The sequence below is a fragment of the Alnus glutinosa genome, chromosome 2 (genome assembly GCF_958979055.1).
Source record: "Alnus glutinosa chromosome 2, dhAlnGlut1.1, whole genome shotgun sequence".
NCBI classification, from domain to species: domain Eukaryota; kingdom Viridiplantae; phylum Streptophyta; class Magnoliopsida; order Fagales; family Betulaceae; genus Alnus; species Alnus glutinosa.
Genome location: NC_084887.1, coordinates 20,965,232 through 20,989,546, shown reverse-complemented (window position 1 = coordinate 20,989,546; position 24,315 = coordinate 20,965,232). Strand labels below are relative to the sequence as shown.

Sequence of the window (24,315 nt, the reverse complement as noted above, 5' to 3'; positions counted from 1 at the left end):
GCTAATCATCTAACTGAACTTGCAAGAGTAACTGTGAAATGTTGCATGGCTGAGACGAGATCAACAGCTTCTCAGCCTCATTATCTGCTCTCTAGCACCTTCACTTGTGCCTTCGATTTACGGTTTAAACACGTCGAGGCTAGCGTGGACCTCTCTGGCCAACATGGTAGTTATGTTGTTCTCTATTCATGGTAAGAGAAGATCTCTTTTTCTTTGAAAAGCCGCCTCCATTGCCATCTCCATTGCGATTTTCCAAGTTTTTTCAGGTAAAAATATTTCATCTTTTTTTTTTTTGTTGGTGTTTGATGAATTGGGTTGGTGTTGTAGTTGTACGTAGATGGTTCTATAGCAGGTTAATTGCGATATTGCTATGATTGCAAAACATTATGCCTTGGTATGTTGGTTTGGTTTTGTTTCTTGTGTTTCTCAATTTGGTTGCTGTTATAAACTCGAAAAAGGTTCTACTGTAAATGGTTTATTGTGTAGTACTGCTGTGTTTGCAAATATCTGGTTGTGTTGTACTTTTGAATACCGTGGTTTGGAGTGTGTTTGTGATCATTATGATGAAGAATTTTGCTTTCTTTTATTGGTTGAAGTAAAAAGGTTTGTTGTTGTTTTGAAGTCCCGATTTATGTGTTATTTGTTACATACTTGTTTCCATTCCCAATTGCATGTCTACATGCATACGCCTCTCATTTGTTGGTTATACTCTCCTATATGGATAAATATAGTAGTAGAAATATAGTTGATTTCAATTTTTCATGGTCAATAAAGCATCTATTGAAGAGTTTGGTGGAGTTTATTGTCTTAATTTTTGTTGGGTGCATTGATCAAAATTGTTTTATTTTTTTCGAAAGGTCTCAGTAGGAGGGTCACCTAGCCTGTATATAAGATAGAGAGGAAATGAGAGCCAATTACTTCACTTTTTACAAGAACTGATTCTTTTAAATTGAAATGTTGAAAATTGAATCAGACAAGTACCACAAAGTAATTCATTTTTTTTTATTATTATTATTATTATTATTCAAGTACAATGTTGGACAAGTGAATAAGGAAGTGCTGATAGAATGTTGGCAAGGTGGGAAGAAGGGCATGTACTAGATGCTGTTGAATTGTGAAAACAGCTCCATGTGTCTGATCCCAAGTAGTTTTGAATATGTAGTTTCTGTTTTTTGTACTTGATATGTGAGATTCTGAGATCTCTCAAAGATTTATATGCAGAATTCTACCAATGTGCTTATGCGCTCAGAACTTGGAATATTCTTCTTAGAAAAATCTTGAGGCTTATTTTGATTTTACTTTTCAATTGTCAAATTGTGCATCAGCTGAAATTTGGTTAACTAGCTGCTTTCTAATATATGACAGTCCATTCTATTTAAACATTTTCCCTTGTTTTTCAGTCTGCAGCTCATCATTGTTTAGTCTGGTTCAAAATTTTGAGGGTTTTTTTTTTTTTCTCGGCTAACTATGAGATGTAATTGCAGGTGTGGTTGAGTAATGTACCCCATACAGGTCTGGTTGAAGATAAAGGTAGCAAAAAATGGATATTGATAAAAAAAAAAGATAAAGTTTATTTTTCCTGGAGGTGGAAGGGCTAATAAACACTTGAATCAGATTTCTAAGGTTGGTCTCTTGTAATTCTCATTAAGTATTAGTTGTTTCTGCATAAAATTGATTGCCATCTCTCTAATTGAATTGACAGATGGTTTCCTGACATTGCTTTTGGCCAAAGGACCCAAGTAGCCTTGGACATTGGTTGTGGAGTAGCAGATTTTTGGTGCCTTTTTGATGCAACGCAATGCAACTACTCTGTCAATATCGCCCAAAGATGTTCATGAGAACCAGATTCAGCTTGCTTTAGAGCGTGGTGTGCCTGCCATGGTAGTGACATTTACCACACATCGTCTGTTGTATCCAAGCCAGGTTTTTGACTTCATCCATTGTTTAGGATGTGGAGTTAATTGGACCCTTGATGGTACTCCCTTTTCCCTCTTGTATAAATAGCATCAAAGCCTTTTTTTGCTTCCAATACTTGAGAAGTAACTCTTTTCAGATTTTCTTTGATCTATATATCTCGATGCATCATAATTGGTAAACAGAGGAGGCTCCTCCATCCAGACCAATGAAATTAGCAACTTGGTTTGCATGTCTTTCTAGGCATTGTGAACAGAGTTGTTTTGAAGGTTTTTGGTTGTTTGTTTAGAACTAATTTTATAATTATTTTCCTTTTTTCCGGTTAATAATGACCCCGTTTTTTGTTTTGGATTGTGCAATATTGTGCAATGCACAAAGTAAATGCATCAAAGGTTTAAATTTGTTTAACCATAGAAATAAAGTATTCCCTTTGTCCCAATTTAAATGCATTGCTGATTAGTTTTTTGGGATTTTTTTTTTTATATGTATTTATTGCTGCTTTTTATAACAAGCGGCATTAAATTTAATGACACTTTCAACAATAAGCGGCATTAAATTACTGTTTGAAACGACATTAAATTTAATGCCGCTTCTCAAAAAACGACATAAATTAATGCCGTTTGTGTCGTAAGTGGCATTAATTTCATTTAAGACCACTACAGTAATGCCTTTTGAGAAGCGGCATTAATTAAACGGCACGGCACTAAGTGTATAGTACCGTTTATATAGCCTAAAACGGCATTAAAAAAACGGCTTTAAATGTCTTTTATTTTATTTTTTTGGTAGTGGATCAGATCTTGTATCTCATCAGCATTGAACCCAATATTGGTGCTTCTTTATTGGATCTTCGATATGCAAAATCCATTAGCGAGTGCTTGGAGCATAGCCACCGACTCTAAAAATGTTCCCAGATATATGACATTTGCAAACAACATTTTGGACTCACACAAGGAAATCAGATGCTGGCAGAATATTATTTTTAAGTCATGGGTGTCATAGAAGAACAGAATATTATTTTTAGAGAAGTGATACTTACACTTCTTGTGTACAACTACACTCACACAAGACACATTGAGATGGGGCCCTCAATGTGTCTTGTGTGAGTGTAGTTGTTGTGCTTGTGATGTTTTTCTACCATTTTCGTTATTTTTAAGCCACTAACGTCTGATTTTGTCTAGATACGGATGTTGTTTGTTTCTTCGGTCTGAAGTCTGAATTTGAGCCAGCTCGTGAGTAGAATTTATGTAGTTTCGATATGTCTACAAAATCCTTGTGTCATAGCCAATTAGTACATAATGGGTATACAAAGTGCTTTTACAAACCTAGAACCCAAAACATCCACAACACCCAAAACAAATCCGAGTCCCAAAAAAACAGAGAACAAACCACTGAGCTGCTGACCAAGCTTGACCCCATCAAAAGCGGTGTCATTGACTTGTATTGGGCCAAAGACGAACCACACCCGTCGAACCGACAAGCACCCGTAGAGGACAACATCGGCAGGAACATGAACTCACTAGCAACATCTGATCTTGCTAGAGAAGACCCACCATGCCCAACGACATGAGGAGAGGCGGCTGGGACCAAAAAGGCTATCGGCAGAGACACCAGCGCAACAACCCTGGAAAGGATCCAAGAAATAGATTTGATCTCGTCGAACCGAAAAAAAAAACCAGGATCCACTTTTGAAACCGGACTCAAAGCCCACTTGGAAAGAGACTTATCCTTTAGCTTGGGCCTACACCTGAAGGTCCCCTTCATGCGCCCAACGACAAGAGATGCCCCCACAAAAATCTGGTCCAATTCATTTTCAAAATGTTAAAAATACCCTTCCAAACCCAAAGAATACCAATAGAATCCTTCCCCTTTCCGCGCTGCAAGCCTATCCCCTCGTCTGTGACGCCAAATGGGCAAAAGCCAAACCTCGAGAAGTGAACCTTTGGCCCCTCGATCCTACCGCTTCAGAGGAGTCCTCGACCACCGGGTCCCTAAGACACACCGACGGTCTCATCTCTGAGACAACCTTGACAAAATCCTCCACCTGACAGAAGTCCTCTCCGACCACCCGCTGCGAATACCACCACCTTTAGGAACCTGCCGAAGCTGTTGCCGTTCCCTAGGCGAAAGAAAACTCTGAGCCCTCTTGAAAAGATCTGAATCCCTAGAGTCAGAGATGCTCCCAAGCTCTTCCACAGTCGAATAGGAAAAACCACTCCTTGCCTCTAACCGAAGGGCCGATGAACCATCCACCACCGCAAGGAACCGTCTCTCCAACAACGATAACCAAGCATTAGAGCCACAAACCTAGTCGCACCATCAGCTACACTACCAGAGACTCGATTAAAGAGCCACCCTAGACAGCTGCGACAACCAATCTACTTCCAAGAAGCAGAGAAACCCAAAACAAAAAGACCAAAGAGAAGAAGAAAAACTACTACAAGCCTAGACTGGAAGGGAACCGGAAGAGGATGGAGGGAGGAGAGCCTCACCTCCCTCCTCACTAGACGAAAACAGAGAAGAGGCCTAAGGGTTTTGTTCAGAGGGACAACTCAGTTAGCCCACAATTACTTTACACTGGGTTCCTATATAAATAAACTAATTAAAATAAAACAAGGTATTTTCTGGTTGGCTGGTCAACGGTTATCTGGTAAATTTTCAACTAATAATCCGAGGAAAGGGTAATGTAGTTCTTACCATTATATTTAATAGATTTCATATGAAAATTTAAGGTAGGCATGGAGGAGATGAGCTTAGGGCTTGTAGCCATTGTGTCAACTAAATATGTAGAAAACTCAGTAATACATGCAAGAAAGCAGAAAAAGTCAAGAAAAGACCTCAAAATGCTTCTGAACCGGCTGAAAAATTGCTGAACAGGTCGGAACCGGCAATGAATATCACAGAACCGTCCGAAATCTTGTTGAACCGGCGGAAAAATGCATTGTACCAGCTGAAACAGCACTGAATGGGCCAAAACTAGGTTTGTATTGGTGAAAAACGAAGTGAACCGGCCACCGAGAGCCTATTCCAGCTGGAAAACCAACAAATTGGGTTGACCCAAGAGAGAGAGAATGGCTGGACCCGTGACCCGAATTAAATAGAAACATGGCCCAAATAGATTAGGCTCAATCAACGAAGGTCATTTACCAACAGAGGTCCAAACAGATCCAAAATAAGTGAGCCCAAATCAACTGAGTAGCTGAGCCAAAACAAGTGAGGCAAGGGAACAGTTCAAATCCCAAGCTCTGATACCATGGTAATGATGAAATTAAGAAGAGAATGTATGAAAAAGGAGGAGCTATTTTGTATCTTTTCTCTACAGCCCCCACTCACTTCATTCCATATATATATATATATATGAGAAGCATCTGCAATATGACAGAGAATATTATGGAAAGAGACAGCTGGTCAGGGACACCTCATCAAGGCTATCTTCTAGAAGAGTACAACATGTCATAGCATTCTCTTTCTAACAATCACAAATGCTTTCAATGGTCTGAAGGTAGTCAGTAGCAAATTGGTTAACTTTTCAGATTGTCTGCAGTTCTCAGAGTAAGTCCTAAGTTCTCTTTCTTGGGACGCATCAGCTAGATTATCTTCAACACAATTCCAGATCTGTCTTGCTGTGGTTGAGTGCTATAAATCCATGCAATTCTGGTGTAAAGAGTTCCTGAGATCGGACTTTCTAAAGGCTAATCATTTTTCCTTCTAGCTGCGTGGGCTGAGTTCCGCTCCTGTCACCAACTATATTTCACATTCTCAAATAGTGGAAGAATTCGATCCTTCCATGCTAAATAATTCTTCGCGGTAAGCTTAGTAGTTGTCATTGAAGCGATTTGAGTTATAGTGGCAATTGTTAATGATGGTAGTGATGAGAGAGAATCATGAATTCACACTCTTGATCGTTTGTAAGCTCTGATACCATATACAAAAGTTAGAATAACTTGTAGAATTGATCTCTTTCACAATTTGGGGAGAAATATCTATGTACTGTTAACTCTTGCATTTATGGAATATTAAAAATATAGTCTTACAATATTGTACAAAAAATTTTGAAGTATTCTATACATACCGTTATTTATTTATTTATTTTTACATGTCTACACAAGATGAGAGAGGAGAGATTCGAACTAGTGACTTCCGCTTCATGAGGCGTGGTCCCCAACCGATTGAGTTACCCCTTGCAGACTACTAAATATCTATTTAACCAACAAAATTGATAAATATGTATAATAACAAGTCACAATAGCCTTTTTTTTTTTTTTTTTTCTTTTTTTTGAAAGATTTGGAAAGCATATGAAATAACTAGTGAATTACAACACCATTGTACGCACTTGATGATCGAAAATATTATTATTTTTAATATTGTTGTTATTGTTATTGCTATTATCACTTTTGAGTAGAAATTATTAGCTGTAAAGCTTGTTACTTCGGGTTTAAATGAGAACAATCTCTCGCCGGGCCTAATATGGCTTAGAAACCCTATATTCTTTGTAAAAATTGTCATTTTTCTGGGTAATTTCTATCAAGTGCACCGCGTGAAGGTTGTGAACAGATTCGAGAAGCTCTTGCTGTTTATATTGATGCCCTTCTACTGGAGCCTTATTATTTTCCTTGCAAGATCTTCTTCTTTTTATTTTTATTTATTTATTTTTTCTAATTGATTGAAGGAAAATGTTACATTGGGGATCCTTACCACTTCTGATCCCAAATGAAGAAGAAATTGCTGATCCTATAAAAGAAAAAGAGGTGGACTTCCCAACAATAGACGTAGCATAAACCAAAACAGTGTTAAAATATATACAAAGAGTAGGAAATGGGACAAAAAAATTGACCTGGTCCTTTTAAGGGGCCGCACAAGGCGGTTTCATAAGTAAAAAGGTACAAAATAAGACAAGCTTATTTATACCCCCACTTGGGATTAACAACAACCACTCGAAGAAGACTGAAGTGGTAAAAGCACTCTTAAACGTCAAAACTGAAACTACAGTAAAAAAAAAAAAAAAGCACCAACACAAATTCAAATATAAAAATATCTCCTAACGAAAGACAATAACCCCAATAACATAAAAACACACTACAACTGCGAAAAGACCCAAAAAAAAAATGCAACAGAAGCTGGCTTGGCGGAGACCAATGGCGCGTAAGATTCACGCGCCACTGGAGGCGATCCACACGCTGGCAGGTGGACCGAGAATGGAGGAAAGACCGACATCCTCGGGTAGCTGGGGCGTCGGTGAGCACGGTGGAGAGACACGTGGAAGGCTGAAACCATCGGAGAATCGTAAATCTAGGTTTTAAAAAACCAAATCTAAGAACCACAACAAAAACAACCACCATCATGGAGAGAACAACAACGGACTCGAACGACGTGATGGAGAGGCTGAAACTCTGCAGCTGCAAATTAGGGTGGGATAAGTCATACAAGACGACGGATAAATCCTTAACCAAGGTGAGGAGTACTACAGAAACCTCTAGCGAAAAACCTACAAAAGGAATACAATACATAAAGGAAAGAAGAGAGGAGAGGAGACCCTTCCCTCCTCTCCCATCAGCTGCAAGAAGAAGTAAAAAAACCAGTGAGAATAGATATTATGAGTGTCTGCAAGAGAGAGAACAGAGAGGGAAAAAGTCAGAACCAATAGCACCTTGTTGTGATACAAGAATGTTCCTTGCAAGATCTTAATTGGTGGTGTGTCGTCAAACAGAGGCTTGAAGGTATTGCTTGTGGCAAGAAGCTTACTGTCAGATGCATTAAGCATAGATCCTACCAAGTGTATGGCATGGTATGTATTACTTGGGGATGATTCACAAGAATGATGGACGATTATCTAATGCTGCAGGCTACTTTCAGGCTGCTTCCATGCTTGAAGAATCCGATCCCATTGAAAGCTTTAGCTCTATTCATTAACACCCTCCAATCTATCATAGGGTTTAAATTTTTTATTAGGTGAATTTTTTTAATATTTAGTTGTTCACACATTCATTTTTATTCCTCCAATTTTCTGCAACGAAATCTACACCCCCCATGCTTGAGAATTGTTTTCTTGTTAAATATTTGCTGTTTTGGATACTCCCCCCCCCCCCCCCCCCCCCCCAACCCCAACCCCACTTTTTTGTTTTGGTTGTCTCACTCCTCCGTGATAAAGGCACAAGGTAAAAAGTTGCAGCAGAAACCATGTTTTTATTGAACTTATTCCGTGCAAAGAAGAAAAATAAAGTCATTGATGGTAAGATGGATGGATCGTAGAAAGCATAGGTTGGTGATGAGGGCTTATAAACATGTTTTGGTTAATTTGCCATAGTTGCTCAGCTGTGTAAATCTGTGTTGAAAGAAATTTATAATTCATTTTCTTTGTGGTGTATCGATTCTATTCTATATTTCTCTCTCTCTCTCTCTCTCTCTAAGTATCGGTTGCTTCTTGATCTTTTCCTCTATAAGTATTCAGATACTTTTAATCCTTATATAAGTATGAACTTGAATATTTGTGTGACATTATATGATTATAATTTATACCTATAGCTTAATTTGTAATTATATGTATTTATGAATTATGAATCATATATATATATATATATATATATATATATATATATATATATATATATATATATATATATATGCAATGATAATACTTATATTATATGACCATATGATTCTAATCATTGTGTCTAAGTATGATTGATTAAGAATTGTTAAATACTTATAATCTTAAATCATATTTAATCTAAATATCTAGATACTTAATGGTGTGATGGTTCCGTACATGTAAGTAGCATAGGATCTTAATGTGGTCTCAGATCGATATAGAGGACTAGTGGGAAAATTAAGGTAAGACATCGGGAAGACATTTGGGCAGAATGAATCTGCCAATATTTAGGGAAAAGATACAACATAGAAGATATATGCTAATGAATCAGCAAGACCATTCCATTAGCATTCAGCAAGGGGTTCCTCTTAATAAAAAAATATATATATATCATAGCTGAAGGAAGAAAATGTCAGTGAAATAGAAATTGATTCTTGATAACCATAAATCCGTTAACAAAATGGCAACAGAATTTACGCTTTTCAAATCATTAGTAGGCAAAGTGCAAATCAAATACAAAGTCGAATAAAACTGAACATGAGTATTAATTTTTAAACCTCAAATGTTTTTACAATATGTTAATGAAGCAGAGAATAAATATACATCTTTTGTAAGATATCTCCAAAATATTCACAAGTTCAAAGAACTTTTCCCAACTTCACAAAAAAAAGAAGATATGAGAAATTCCACTGGCAACATTTGGCCTCTCAATAAAGTGAGAGCATAACAAAAAAAAAGTAGCATTAGCATATAACCCACTTTGCACCAACAAAAAAACACTTCTTGCTTTTCACCCACATCTTGCAGCTGACTTCTCCCACAGATCTACACATCACCCCTGCAAGTTTTAACACACCCATAAGCATTACACAACCATGACTAACAGCCATGTCATTCTTATATGCACATCAAATATGCATGAATGAGCATGGTTAAGGGCAAAAAATGATGGCAGCACCATGGGTCTTATTAAAAGTAACTAATGCTCGAGAGCATCATTTAGAGGGCCATAGGTTGACTTTTGATAAATGGGAGCAGCTTCCTAGTGTCTTTTTTTTTTTTCAAAGTAAAAATTAATAAAGTTTCCTGTCCGTGTCTAAATTTTATGTCCGCACACATTTCCTATAGGTTCTAAGGTTCTTGCATAGAACTAAAATATCATGACCACCAATATTTTTATAAAATTTACAAATCAAGCTCGTTCGGCATCCAAGCTATGTCTTTTTAAGTGCAACACCTTTAAATTTTTACCACCATATTGAAGAATGTAGAGCAAGAATGATATGTTTAGGAGTTTATTGCTAAGGCAGCCACACTTAGACAAACAAGCCCACCTTATGCAAGACTAGCTACATGCTTTACTGACAAGGGTTTCTGCCTATAACTTGATTATTGCAAGTGAGATCAAGAGTGCTAAAGGATATAGAAGTACCATTCAAGAGTGACTTGTTTTAGGCTTGAACAAACACGCCTAAGGGGACTTGTATTAAAAAATTCCAAGTTGAAGCAAGATTGAATCTTGCGCTCTTTTGTTGGAAATCCACCACAAAGGCATGAAAAATCAAGTGGACTTTGTACCAAGTTTGATTTCTTATTAAAATCCGAAGGCTTTAGATTCAATGGGGGCTAGACCGAGCCTAAACAACTCTAGGAGTGAGCCCTCTATGGTTTTACGAAGTGAACTTTGCAAGAGGCAAAGGTTGTCATCAAGCTTTTGTGAGGAGAACCCAAGATTGATCTCCAGTCTTCCTGATGAGATATCTATGCAGATTCTGGCTAAAATTCCTAGGATCAACTATTTAAATCTCAAGTTGGTGTCTCGGGCCTGGAACGCTGCCATTTGAGTGTTGAACTTTACAATGTGAGAAAAGAACTTGGAAGTACAGAGGAATGGCTGTATATATTAACAAAGGTTGAAATCATAAGCTTCTATGGTATGCTTTCGATCCTCTGTCCAGAAGATGGCAGAGGCTGCCACCAATGCCGAATTTTGCTTTTGAAGATGAATGTAGAAAGGGTATGAACCCCCTTCGGATGTGGGCATATGGTGGGCTCGAGCGTCAAAATTGCCGATGTGATAAGAGGTTGGCTTGGGAAGAAGGATACATTCGATAGAATGTGGCTTTGTGGTTGTCAAAAAAATAAAAATAAAAATTTGTTGGAGTGACGTAGCTGATATGTCAATTGGCAGAGCTTATTGCAAGACAGGCATCTTAAACAATAAGCTTTATGTTGTTGGAGGGGTTACTAAGGGCCCTGGTGGATTGACCCCACTTCAATCTCATACGTGAGGACTGTATGAGGTAGTTTTTATGTTTAATGGAGCGACCGAAAATCCTAAACCATTAAATTTGGGATAGATCACTCTTGATAATTTTTTTTTACAAAAAATTGGTCTCTAACATTATTCATTTATATATTGGATTAGAAATAATAGAAACGTGTTTCTAGTTTGGTTCCCAGTATCTGGCTTTGTCTAACCTACTACAATTCCAAATGAAGTTCAATTCAGTTTTGACCTTAATTTAGAGTTCATAAAGTGCCCGACTTAATACTTAAGATGAATTATTCAACAAAAAAAAAAAAAACTTATAAGATCAAATAAAAATAGAAAAAATTAAAGATGAAATAATACCTCCGCACTTCTTTCTTGCTTGATTTCTTCTCCAAATCTGTCTTCTTAGGCCTGCAAGTTTAGCACGCACCCCATTAATTAGCACTTAGACAAGACATAAACCCACGAAAATCTGACACATATCCATTTCTCGTGAGGGCAAAATAAAAAAGAAGAGAAGAAGAAACTTACATTATATCGCAATACACTAAGACAGTGGGTGATCCAGGGCTTTTTTTTGGTTCCATTGCATATTTTTGGTCCCACACAACTGATATGCCTAATGACTTTGTCTGGGGCATAGGAGAAATCTCAACTATAACACAGCGCAGATAATCATTGTATGCGCACTGTAAGAGACAGAACTTGTGCTTCTCCAGATGGAGGAAGCCAGGATGTCTGGCCTCAGTGCCCAAGATTCCGTAATCTTGGAAAAAAAACACACCGTGTTCTTTTAAAGTGCCTTCTAACCATAAATCTAAGTCCAAATCATAGGCTATAAATAAAATGTCGTCTTTAAAAACTTCATCCTCATGCCGTTCAATCCAGAATAGTGTGTTGCCAACACTTATGGCTCTTTCTCGCCATCTCGTATCACACAATCGGTGGAGCTTGCGCTTAGCTGGTGCAAGCATTCCCCAAGTTCTGTGTTGCACATCATAGGAATAGAAGATAGCAGAACGTTTATCATCCTTTGTATGGTAAGCAACAAGAATCCTTTCTGGACTCTCAAGAGCAGCAGAGATACATATACACTCCGGATATGCAGAAGGAAAATTGGGAGGGTTAGGAAGAGCTTCCCATTTTCCTTTGGCGGGGTCAAAAACCTCACCCCATTGATGACGAAAATGTCGATGATGAAAATCATCATTACGCACATAAATCTTAGTGCGTAAAACAGAAACGTCCAAATAACACCTCCGAGAAAGCATGGGTGGAATACTGACCAATTCCTTAGAGACATGCGGAGTAACCCGCAACTTGTAGCCGTCACGAATTGGCCGTCGCGATTGAGCATAGCTCATCCCGCCGAAAGAATAGATGTGGGAGCCCAGGACTGCTAAGCCACCGCCAGATGGAACTTTTCCTTTCCAGAAGGGAATTAGTGGTTTTCGGGAGCCATCAATTTTAAGGCTAAACCACCTTGCACGCGACCAGCAAATTCCGTCATCTTCGACCCGATCGTTCAGCTCATCCACACAGAAAAATATGTCATGAGAAAAAAGGCAAGCAGGTGAATCAGATGATGACCCAATTCGTCGTGGAGGCCGAAGCGTCGCCACTTTGCGATGACTGTACTTTTTCGTAGTATATTTTGGGGGACTACCATGTTTGGAGGAGTAGATGGCTTTCCTTTTCTTGGAGACGAATTGATCCATAGAGAACGAAACAAGGACGGATTTTATGCGGATAACGGAGATTAGGGAGACTTTTAATCAACAGAGCTCCGGAGACAGAGAACGCTTGTGGCTTTAGGTTTCGTGCTTTAGGTTTTGTTTAAGCTATGGATCAAACGCGCGTTTAGCCTATCACAACTGGAATTAGTGAAGTAACGTGCGAAAGAAGTTGATTTTTTAGCCGTTGGATGCGAATGTCAATTTTCTAGCCGTTGGATCATCTATCTGGAATTAGTGAAGTAACGTGCGCAAGAAGTTGATTTTTTAGCCGTTGGATCATCTGATATATATATACACAACTGGATTTAGTGAAGTAACGTGCGAAAGAAGTTGATTTTTTAGCTGTTGGATGCGAATGTCAATTTTTTAGCCGTTGGATCATCTGATATATATATATATATATATATATTACATAAGTCAAGAAACAGTAAATTAATAGGAGTCTTTAAGTTGAATAAAGTATTCCCATTTTTTGCAGATTGCTAATCCTTAAACCTGACGTAAAAGGAGAACAATCACTGTTTAATTACAGAAAAGGAGATAATGACACGTGTGCATCTCTCACCCCTTCTCAAAACCCGAACACCAGTTCCTTCACTAACAAGCTTTTATCAGCAACTGAAACCTCTAAAATATGCGTAAGCTTATATATCTAAAAAAAACTCATAGAGCTATGATTGAACGTGAAACCTCATTCATCATCTCTAATCTAAAGACCATTAGCATGTAAAAAGTACTTCAAATAATCATAAAGCCATGAAATTGGGAGTGTCTCCTTCCTATCGAATTAACAAATTAAATACAAACTTAATTGAATAATACATCAACTGTAATTTTGTTTTGCTTATGGGCAAGGGGGGATACAAATGAAAACAAATTCCCAGACCAACCTCAAGCCCTAAGCTTGAAAGCATATAAACAAAGCTTTCAAACCTGCTGTGCATAATTTATATTGAAAGGAAAAGGAAAAGCAAGAGCAAAAACTTCACAAAAAGAAGATCAAAACCGAAACCCACAATACTAAACTAATATCGCTTCCCAAGAATTACGCCAATGATCACAGAGACCAGAGCTACTTCGAGGATGAACTTAACGGTCATCAGAGGATAAACCTCGGCAGATTGAGCATGTGTCTCCAAAGAAGATGAGGTTTTAACAGAAGTTGCTTCTGACTTTCTTTTGCTCTTCCTTTTTGATGGAGTGGAAATGGTTGATCCAATGTCCCTGGATTTGACCTCTAATCCTTCCTTGTGTTCAGCTGGACTGCCCCTATCTCTCAAGCTCTTTCACTCGCTTCTCTAGAAGCATGATTTTTTCGTTCTTTGCTTCAAGCTCTTCAAGAGAATGCTTCTGTGCTGCTTCGCTTTCCAACTCCTTTTGAGAATCCTTTTCTTTCCGGTTGGCTGGAAATTTGGACAAAGAACAGTTCAAGAACAAGTGTTTTTAACATCCTTAGATTGAAATTCCATATAGAATAAGTGATTAAAGATCTACAAATAGAGAATCAGGATTCAGGCCACAAAAATAATAACAGATCCGCAAACAGGAAAACTGCAATTTTTTTCCGAGAAATGGCTAATTATTGAATTATGAATTATGTCAAAGATAGAAATGAAGCCTTGATTTGAAATTATTTGGCATTGTGGTAATTTGTTTAAATAATGAATAGTGTGTAACCTGTTCGGCAGTGGTGTTCTGAGCAAGTTGTAACTCTTTCTGAAGTTCTAGCACCTTTTCATGTAATAAGAAATCTCTATCATGGACTTTATGAGCATGATCGTCCAATTTTGAAAGCAATTCTGTCTCTTTTTCAGCGGCAGCCACCTGATGAATGCTTTGAACCTACAATCATCATATCAGCCAGAAATGATACGGCAAGTTCCATTAAATTTTCAACTGAAAAAGTAAAACACTTGAATTGAATTTGCCGAGCTTATTCTCGAAATCCTGGTTCTAGCAACAATTGCGAATCTATTGGAATACCTCTTGTTTCAGTCGATCTTTGCTTTTCACCAATTGTTCCTCAAGTTCCGTGAGACAAGTTTGCAACACAGCCTTCTCAGTAAGCTCAGCCTTGAGTTTTTCAATCTCGGATCTTAGAGCATCTTGTTTTGCATTCTGTTCCTTCAATTGTTCTTCAAGCTGCAATAACAGTCTGAAGTTCCTTCAAGCCATTTTGATATGTTTCAGCAAGTACGTTGTTCTCTTCCATAACAGAAGATATCTGTATTTTTAAAACATATTTAGAACATCGTGGGGCAAAGAAATGTCCATATCATTGTTCACCAAGGTATATTAAAAAAAAATTCTCCAAACCTGAGATTGTAGTTTCTGCCCTTCAGAAGCAAGCTGGTGCGCTAAATCTTCTATGGCATTCTTTGAAGAGTTAAGCTCTTCAACTGTTTTGTCCATCTCAGCAAGGGCTGCAGACAGTTTTGCCTGTAAATTGCTCCCTTCGAACTCGTACGTGGCCACTTCCTGAGTAAGCTTCATATTTGCCTCAGCCAGCCCCCAACCTCTCTTTTTCAAAGTCACTTGACTTGGTTTGTAGTTCCTCAACAATGCTTTCCAGATGCCTTAATTTTGAGAGAGTCTGTTCCAGGTCAATTTCTCGAGCTTCAGCCGTTGTACATGCATCTTGAGCCTGTTCTTCATTCAACTTTATCTGGCTTTCTAGAGTACTTGGCTTCTCAATCAGGTCTTTGGCATCTGAATCTCTGTGAGTGAATCTGTCAATGGCTTCTTGTAACTGTCTTTCTGCTTGCGCAATGCAATCCTGAGCTGCAGACTGTAGTTCAGAGGCTCTTGAGTGCTGGTCAGTTAACTCTGCAACAGTGTTCTTGTGAGAAACAAGTTGTTGAGAAGTGTCTTCCTTCTCTGAAAGAGCAGAGATTATCAATTCCTGAAGTTCATCAATCTTGCTTTTTAGCTGAATATTGGTCTCAACTAACAGCTCATTCTCTGAGAAAGATTGAGAAGCTTTATTTCCAGCTATCAAAATCTGTCCTCTGAGTTCTTCATTTATGCTTTCTAAAGAAGCCAATTTCAATAAAGTCTCATCCAATTCTTCCTTCGAAGATGCAGATTTTCCTACTGCTGCACCTACCTGCTCTTCATAAATCTTTACTTGGTCTTCATGAATCTTCAATTTCTCAAACAAATATTTCGCCTCAGAATCCCTGTTGTTGAAGTTTGATATAGCTTCCTGGAGTCTACTCTCAGAATCCCTTGCTAGGGATTCATGTAAAAGTTCAAGCTCTGAGTTTCTTGCAGTAGTTTGCTCTATCACTTTTCCATGTTGCTCTAGTTGCTCCTCCGCAGATTTAAGCTTCTCAACTCTCTCATTCCAGCAGCCTTAAGATCATTTTCAATGCTTGCCAACTTCTCTTGCATCAGATTCAATTCACTTCTTGAAACCTCTAATAGATTTTCTGCTTCAGCAAGCATCTTGCCAGAACTGATTGATGCATCTTCTAGCCTTCCTTTCTCATCTGTTGCTATATTCAAGGACTCGGTCAACTCTATTTTCTTTTCATTGGCCATCTGCAATACAACTTCAAGGATCGATGCTCTAGCTTGGAATGCCTCAAGTTCTGATGCAAGTTCTGATACCTTATCAGAGTATTTCTTGGAATCTGTTTCTGCATCCCCGCATTTCTTTTCTAATGTGCTTATCTGGTCTTCAAGTTCATGAATTCTATACTTCTCTGTTTCGAGGAACAATTCTAACTCGCACACCTTTTTACCAGCATCCTCCATTTTGGAATGAGATACCTGGATCAAATCTTCTAGTTCAAGGCTGCGCTGATGTTTCATATTGGCTTGATCCTCATGTTCAGCACATTTTCCCACAGTGATCTTCAACTCCTTCTCAAGCTCCGAATTCAAGATTGAGGACTGGATTTGAGCTGATTCCAGCTGGTTTATCTTTTCCTGGTATTCCTGCATTTGGCCACTAAGCTGAACTTTTTCTTCCTCAACCACTCTTGATGTAGCATTTAATTCAGATATCTTCTCAGAAAGTACTGTCAATTCTCTTTCAGCATGACTGCATTTTAGTTCTGCAAATTTTAACTGTTGCTCAAGCTCCACAATCTTTTGTTCTACTGCTATAAATCTTGTCTCAAACTCTCTCAGTTGTGATTTTGCCTCATCTGCTGCTGCATTCGAGGCCTGGATTATATCCTTGAGCTCAAGATTCTTTTGAGCTGCAGTTGCTGCGGCAGCTCTGGATTCACTATGAAGATCTTCCAGAGACCTCAACTTCTATTCAAGTTCTGCATTATTTGACAAAGCTTGAGGCAAAAGAGAATCTGTTTTACAGAAATTCGCATCTGAAAGCCTTCAATTTTTCCTCCAGATTGATGTGCAACTTCGCCATTTGCTTTGTATTTCTAGTAATATCTGCCAAAGCTGCTTCAAGAGCTTCTTTTTCTTTGATCACATTAGCTAATTCGTGATGTTCAACTAAAACTTGTGCTTCCTGGGTTTTTAACGCAGTCTCAACCAATTCCCTCGCGTTCACTTCCTCCTGCAGTTTCCACTTGATTTCTTCCAATTCAGAAGCCTTTACTTGAAGATCTTCTTTAGTTGAGGCTAAAAGGTTTGCAAGTGACGAGATATCCTCCTTCACCTTAGATTCTGCAGCCTTTCTCAAGTCCAGTTCCTGGTTCAGTTCATTTATAAGAGCTTCTTTTGAAGAAAGTCTCTGCTCTGCGTCCAGCACTTGGGACTTTGAAAGCACCAATTCCTCTTGAATGGCAGAAAGCTCTGTTGCAGTAGTTTTAAGTGCTTCTTCAACCTTCTGATTTTCAGCAATCTTGTCACACAGGCCCTTGAGTTCTTGTAGGGAAGCCATTTGATGTTCCACTTCTTTTGCTCTCAGTTTTGCCACTTCAAGCAATCTCTCAAATTCCAAGGCCTTCTTCGTCTCCAATTCAGCATGTGATCCACTTTGTTTATGCAAATCCTCAAACTTTTCCAACTCACCTGCAGAACATTGCAGCTCATCCTCCAACTCCTTTATCCTCTTTCCGGAGCTTTCTAGCTCAAGGCTGAGACCATCAAATGCCTCCTTCACCTCAGTCAACTCCATGGTTTTGGCTTCTTGAGCTTGCAGTGCATCTTGAAGGGTGTTTAGCTGCACACTGTATTTCTCGTCGGCTTCCATAATATGCTCTTGCAGTTTCTTGTGACTGAGTTCAAGCTCTTCATACTTCTTTCCTCTTTCTGCCAACTTCTCCTTTGTCAGCGAGATGTCATCCTTCTGCTGAGAGTCCTCAGATTCAGAATGCTTTAATGTTCCATCTAGTCTTTCCAATTCAAACTCAAGTTCTCTCATCTTCTCTTGGGCTTCTACTAATTCTCTGCTCTGATTGCTTGAACTTCTCTCAATGGCAGATGGCTTGTTATCCTCTGCAGATGCTATTACAACAGTATGTGACGCATCCTTCACATCTATAGATTCCTTCTCAACTTTTATGAATTCTCCATCAGTTTCTTCCTCTTCTTTCTTTCCCTCTTTTCCTAATTGAGGTAAGCCTCCATTTGTTACCTGTTACAAGATCATTGGAGTCAATATCGACTACTAAACAATATAAACTATGCATTCATCGTTGCCATGTTGTGATTGTTGAAACTATGTACGTTGGTGAAAACTAAAGAGAAAAGAGAGAAAATAACACAGGGAATTTTATGTGGTACGGCTCTGTGCCTACATCTACATGAGTGAGCGGCTTTTGCACCATATGTAACAAAGAATAAGGTCACATTATTAAATACATGCTGGCACGAGTTAAAGTCCTAACCTGGCATATTAAAGTCTCCAATATATTGCTTTCAACTGATCCATAAAAATGAGATTGACTACAAATTTATCAGTTTCCCATAGACCCCTCTCCCGTTGTTTGATATATGTATAGTGACAATTTTCTTTTCTCTGTACAACACAGTGACAAGTTCACAATAATAATGGGAGTCACATAAGTATCTGGTGTAGCTTGGAGGTAAGATCAAAAGAAGATTTATATTTTATATATAACAAGAGCAACAGATATTATAAAGCAAATACAGAAATTATATTTAAAAGGCAAGGGCTGTCACAAAGTACAGGAGCATCCTTGGCAACTAAACTTTTACAGTCATTAAACAAATATAAGATTGCAGTAATTACCTCGGCATTACTTTCAGCATCCTCAGCAGCCTTCTTAACCGGAACTTCTGAACTCAGTAGTGTGTCGTCTTCCATATTAAAACCAAGATGCAAATAATAGCAAAAGAAAAATTTATTTAAGAGTTAGATTAAGCAAAAGAAATACAGCAGGAATGTAAGTGTGCTCACTTAAATATATCATTTTCTAGAGCACAAAAAAAAAAACTCTAAAACAAAATATTGAACTGCATTTATTGTGACATCACAAGGCAGTTCCGTATTTCATTTGCAAAATTGCTAATGAGTTTCACATTTTTTTAAATTCATTATGGGAAGACACATAGATGTAAAGTCTTTAAATTGCAGTTAAATGAAATGGTACATGTTGGGCTTGTCGACCCAGTGCCTGGTCCATCAACCTACTAATCTAGAACATCTAAATAACTCTACAATAAATCCCTTCCCAGTTCCTAAGCGACGACAATAACCGTCCTCATGATTCTTAGTGAAGGGGGTCGTGGGGTGTGAGGAATATTCGCAGTAGAAAAATTCCTATTCCTAGTGAAGGTGCAACACATGGTAAACGGTCATGGCAACATTTGTTATAAAAAGCAAAAAACATAAGTAAAAGGAGAACTTCGTCCCCTTTCTTTCGACCTTATCTTGTTTTCCTTACTCTTATTCCTTTTGATTTATACTGACTTCAAAATTGGAGCTATCCCCCATCGGCTTGCTCCTATAAGTTTTTTTTGCTCATTTTTTCTCTTTTTACAGGCACTTCCTATCGGTACCTTGGCACACAATTAACTGTTCTAATAGTACAAAATGTTTCATTGTCTTTTAGTGGAATTTTCTCTTCCATGTAACAGGAAATATTTTGTCTTGAAATACGATGCAGCTAAACTTTATTCTATAGGGTGACTCGTAAACAAAGGTTATCCTACTATAGAGTATAGCTGTATAGGCATTTTTTTTTTTTTTTGATAAGTAAGAATTCATTAAAAAGTGCAGAGGGGCGCAACCCTTATACACGGGAAGTATACAAAGAGAGCCCCAAAAAGGGACGAGAAGAGAATAAATTTAAAAATTCTTCGTAAGAAAAACCATTCAAGCAATGATGAGACGATATCCAAAGATATAACATATTAAGCAAACGCTTCTGTAGTTCCACCATTGATGTCTCTACATCTTTAAAGAGCCGCGCATTCCGCTTCTGCCAAATACACCACAATAAACACAATGGAGCTAACCGCCAAGCTTCTTTAGCACGACCATACCCAACCGACGCACCCCAACTAGTCAACAACTCCAACACCGTTCGTGGCATAACCCACTCTATCCCAAATAAAATAAAAATGCAACTCCAAAGATCACAGGCGACTTCACAGTGAAGCAATAGATGATCCATAGACTCCCCATTCTTCTTACACATACAACACCACTCAATCACTACGACATTTCTCTTACGCAAGTTATCATGCATCAAAATTTTACCCAAAGCTACTGACTATACAAGGAAAGCCACCCTTGTCGGAGTCTTAACACGCCAAATACTCTTCCACGGAAATGATGGGCCATTTTTCCTAATAAACACTTCATAATAGGTTCTCACCTCAAATAAAACCCTTTTAGAGGGGTTCCAAACTAACCTATCGCCCTCTCCATGTCAAACCAAAGTGGAGTAAAGACGCTCGAAGAAAGAAAGAATCATCTCCATCTCCCAATCCTGGATTTACCTCGTAAAAAGAACATTCCATTGAATAACTCCATTATAAACGACCAAGTTATCCACTACCGTCGCATCTTTGTTCCTTACAATACTAAACAGAACTGGAAAGCACTGATTCAAAGATCTATCCCTACACCACCAATCATGCCAGAAACTAATATATGACTCATCCCCCACCTCAAAACGAACAAAATTACAAAACTTCTCCCACCCCCTCCTAATATGTTTCCACACACCCACTCCAAAGGAACCCGACACCTCTTTCGAACACCAACCACCCTTAAGGCTCTCAAATTTTGCGTCAATCACCAATCGCCATAAAGCCTCTCTTTCCCTACCATATCTCCACAACCATTTGCCCAGAAGTGCTCAAAACTGGATGAAATTGTAAACTCCCAACCCACCTGAATGCAATGGAGTACAAATCCTATTCCATTTCACTAAATGAAATTTGGCCTCATCCCCAATCCCACCACCGTTAATCAATAAAACATAGATTTTTCTAATTAAAAGCTACATATCTGTCTTCATACAGCAATTGGAGCAACAATGTTCTAGAAAAAGATATGTGGGTATTTGACTAATATTAGTTAGACGTGGCACTATGTTGTAGCTTTTATAATGCTCTTACATCTTCAAGAAAATGAAGAAAAAAAAAATTGGGGGAGGAAGTTATTAGATGTGTAAATAGTCCAAATTATTGATGAGTACCCTAGAACCACTACATCTTAGACGATAATTTGTCATACAAGATTAGGCTGTCACTGGATTTGTCACTATAAATTAGAAACCACTCCATTTGGACTAAGAGAAATAAATAATTTTGAAATCCAGCAAGAAAAACAAAATTTAAGTTCTATCAAACAGAATTATAAGTTCAAAAAGTCCATTATGAGTTGTTCCGATTAATTTAAGATGCAATCCAACATATTCATCCAAATGCAATTAAAAAACACATTACATGGTTGCAATATAGATTCAGTGGGTATGTGTCTAGGACAAGTATTTGTGCAGCTGGCCAGCCATAAACCCAAGGATAAGCACAAGATGTAAAATATTCTAAGACGAACCCAACAAGTAAAAATAATAAGTTCGATAAAATTGAATTAAAAGTTCACACAATCTAATTATTAGTGGTCCCAATTCATTTAAGATGCCCCATGTATTCATCCCAATGCAATTACAAAACACATTACACAATTTCAATATAGAATAGTGGATATGCGTTTAGGACAAGTTTTCGCGCAGCTGGCCAGACGCAAGGCTAAGGATAAGAGCACTCAAACATGTTAAAGATTCTAAAATGACCCATTTTTAGACATTGCATAACTGAACAGAAAAATATGTCTAAGTTGATTATACTGCTTACGTTTCGATATACAACAAATGCATAGAGGTGTTACATCAAAGTTATTATATAAAAGGTCTGTAAATTTTTGCATGAAGGACCTGGACAGGAAAAAAATTAACTTCATCATAATACTCAAAGCAAAGCATTCAATTTTTTATTTTTTATTTTTATAATAAAGGTATTGTCTATTTATACATTCTTCGTTATGCAAGAGGCTTCCAGGACTATCTCATTGAAATCCATTAACAGCAACATCAACTTCATATAGAAATTTATGGATGGTGCAATTGTCCTTGTTTATTTTAAGATCTGTGCTCTGAAAATTTATAACATAGTATTTTCTTTGGAAGTTAAGACAAAGATTATGGCATTCATGGGAGACAAAACTACTTGATTTCATAGTTATGTTGATGGAGGCGTTGAGCCGTATGATTTCTACTGCAGTCAGTGGGGGTTTGCTGGAAGGTTTCAAAGTGAGTAATACTACTTTTTCGCATCTTCTGTTTGCCGATGATACTCTGATTTTTTGTAGTGCTCATTCTTCTTAGTTGCATTATTTGCGGAGTCTTTTCTTTCTGTTTGAAGCTGCTTCGGGATTGAAGGTTAATTTGGCAAAGTCTAATGTGCGTCATTAGACAAAATACCACTTGAAGCTCAATTACTAGAAGCACAAGATCCTATTTGAGTGCATTTGCAGCAACTACATTTGACTTTGACAATGTTATCTAGGAAGAAAACTAAAAAAGTAAAATCAAATAATTAAAAATAAAAGATCACTTGCCTCCTCCAAAATGCTCTCAAATGCTTCACCAACTTTAGTGACTGGGTCTCGTCGGAGGGTCGAGTTTTCTGCTCCGGTTCTCCTGGGTTTCGGATCCTTCTGGGTCCGTCGGGTCCTCTGGCTCCACCGGAAGCTTGGCCTTCAATCGGGTCTTCTCTGGGCTCTCTCCCTCTCGATCAGTCTCTGAATCTCTCTCTCTCTCTCTCTCTCAATTTCTCTCAATAATTCTCCCTCTCTCACGATCTCTCCCTCTCTTCTCTGATCTCTCTGTGGGTTTCGGATAGAAGAAGAAAAGAAGATGGAGAAAACAAAGAGGAAAGAAGAAGAAATTAAACAAGGAGAGTGATCTCACTCTCTGTTTTACTCGGACCCAGCCCAAAATAAACAGAGAGGAAAAAGAAAGAACAAATAGAGAAGAAAGAAGAGCTTCAGTTAATTGAGAGGTGCGAGTTTCTGATGAAGAAGGGAGTTCGGATTTATAGAAGAGAAACCGTGGGCAGCAAGGGTGATTCACAGGAGATGACGCACAGAGATTACGCAAAAGAATCCTTCACCCAGATTCAATTAATCCGCAGATTCACTTAATCTGCATATAAAATATTTTCCGCGTATTTTTATATCGGGTCTTTACCATTTAATAACCCATTAGAGTATAATTTTAAACCCGTTTTGAGTTCAGTTCGTTTCATAAATAATGTTAATTTTTGAATAACATTATTATACTGATAGTATTATTATACAAAATAATATTAGGTCAAAATAATATCATGTACAATAAATATTTCACCATAATATTATATATCAATAATATCATTCTACAAAATATTCACATATGATAATATTAAGAATATTATTATCCCAACTAATTTTACCAGATATTTAGGTTTGTCTATTAATTAATTAAAACAAGTGGCGCATAAATGGGCAATTATCAGAATAATGTCAATCGAACAATTAAAAGTGTGAATTGATCGCCACATATCTTAAATTCTATTTAATACACATTGTCTTAAAATCTGGGGTGTTACATCGTCCCACTGGGCACTCGTGAATCTAGTGTTCAGCATATATACGATCTTCTATCTTTGGAATCAACAATCTTGATTCCCACAAACGGTCCCAACTGTTGATAAAGTTGATCGCACCCGAAACCAAGACCGAGGATACCTGCAATAAGGAATTGAAGTCAAGCACACGAATCCTTGCCGAGTGTGCTAGCGAGGGATCACTTCGATGATTAAGTAAGTAGATTGAACTTTTGGAAGAGAAAGCTCTTACAAGAGAATAATGAATGGATATTGAGTTCAGTGATGAGGAGATGTACAAAAGCATTGACTATCGAAAACAAGACAATTAAAAATTATAGCTAGGATTATTTGGATCGAACATTGGCTAACGCCAATGACTCTAATACCATGAAGAAAATATAAAACTATGAAAACTAAAAGAAAAACAATAGAATAAGAAAATAAAGACGAGATTTTACGTGATTCAGTCTATGACCTACATCTACAAGATAGAACCTTACATGCTACATTTTGCTCTTATTCACTTGATGAAATCTACAATACAAAATTGCTCTATTTATCGAGCTTACAGATGATTCAAATCTAATCAAATTTCTTTAGGGTAATGTAATCTAATCAAATCCCTTTATTTAGGGTAATGCAATGTAATCAAATCCTTAAATGTAGGGTAATCAAATATACACTAACACCATCGAGGGATGCTGCTGCTCTGGTTGCAGGATTTGTTTTACTGTGTTGTTGTTGCTGGGTTGTAAAGATGTTT

General features: G+C 37.8%; 2 protein-coding genes across 2 annotated transcripts; both read right to left on the bottom strand.

Moving 5' to 3' along the window:
- Nucleotides 1-9,027: 9,027 nt before the first annotated feature.
- On the bottom strand, nucleotides 9,028-12,626 carry LOC133861636 (uncharacterized). The gene is made up of 3 exons (XM_062297427.1): nucleotides 11,308-12,626; nucleotides 11,137-11,187; nucleotides 9,028-9,339 (listed from the first exon to the last, which is right to left on the bottom strand). The coding sequence occupies exons 1-3, from the start codon at nucleotides 12,492-12,494 to the stop codon at nucleotides 9,327-9,329; spliced, it is 1,251 nt and encodes a 416-aa protein (XP_062153411.1). The 5' UTR covers nucleotides 12,495-12,626; the 3' UTR covers nucleotides 9,028-9,326.
- Nucleotides 12,627-13,263: 637 nt separating this feature from the next.
- LOC133861635 (uncharacterized) lies at nucleotides 13,264-18,828 on the bottom strand. Its single transcript, XM_062297426.1, is given in 10 exon segments — nucleotides 13,264-13,787; nucleotides 13,789-13,908; nucleotides 14,191-14,354; nucleotides 14,496-14,661; nucleotides 14,663-14,736; nucleotides 14,829-15,026; nucleotides 15,028-15,848; nucleotides 15,851-16,856; nucleotides 16,858-18,066; nucleotides 18,685-18,828. Coding segments are annotated over 10 exon segments (4,083 nt in total). The 5' UTR covers nucleotides 18,760-18,828; the 3' UTR covers nucleotides 13,264-13,537.
- Nucleotides 18,829-24,315: the final 5,487 nt, after the last annotated feature.

Excerpts from the sequence above, each read along its gene's own strand:
- LOC133861636 (XM_062297427.1), bottom strand. The coding sequence starts at position 12,494 with ATGGATCAATTCGTCTCCAAGAAAAGGAAAGCCATCTACTCCTCCAAA. Across the intron at positions 11,188-11,307 it reads TTAGTGTATTGCGATATAAT|GCCTAAGAAGACAGATTTGG; the intron begins GTAAGTTTCTTC and ends CTAAACTTGCAG.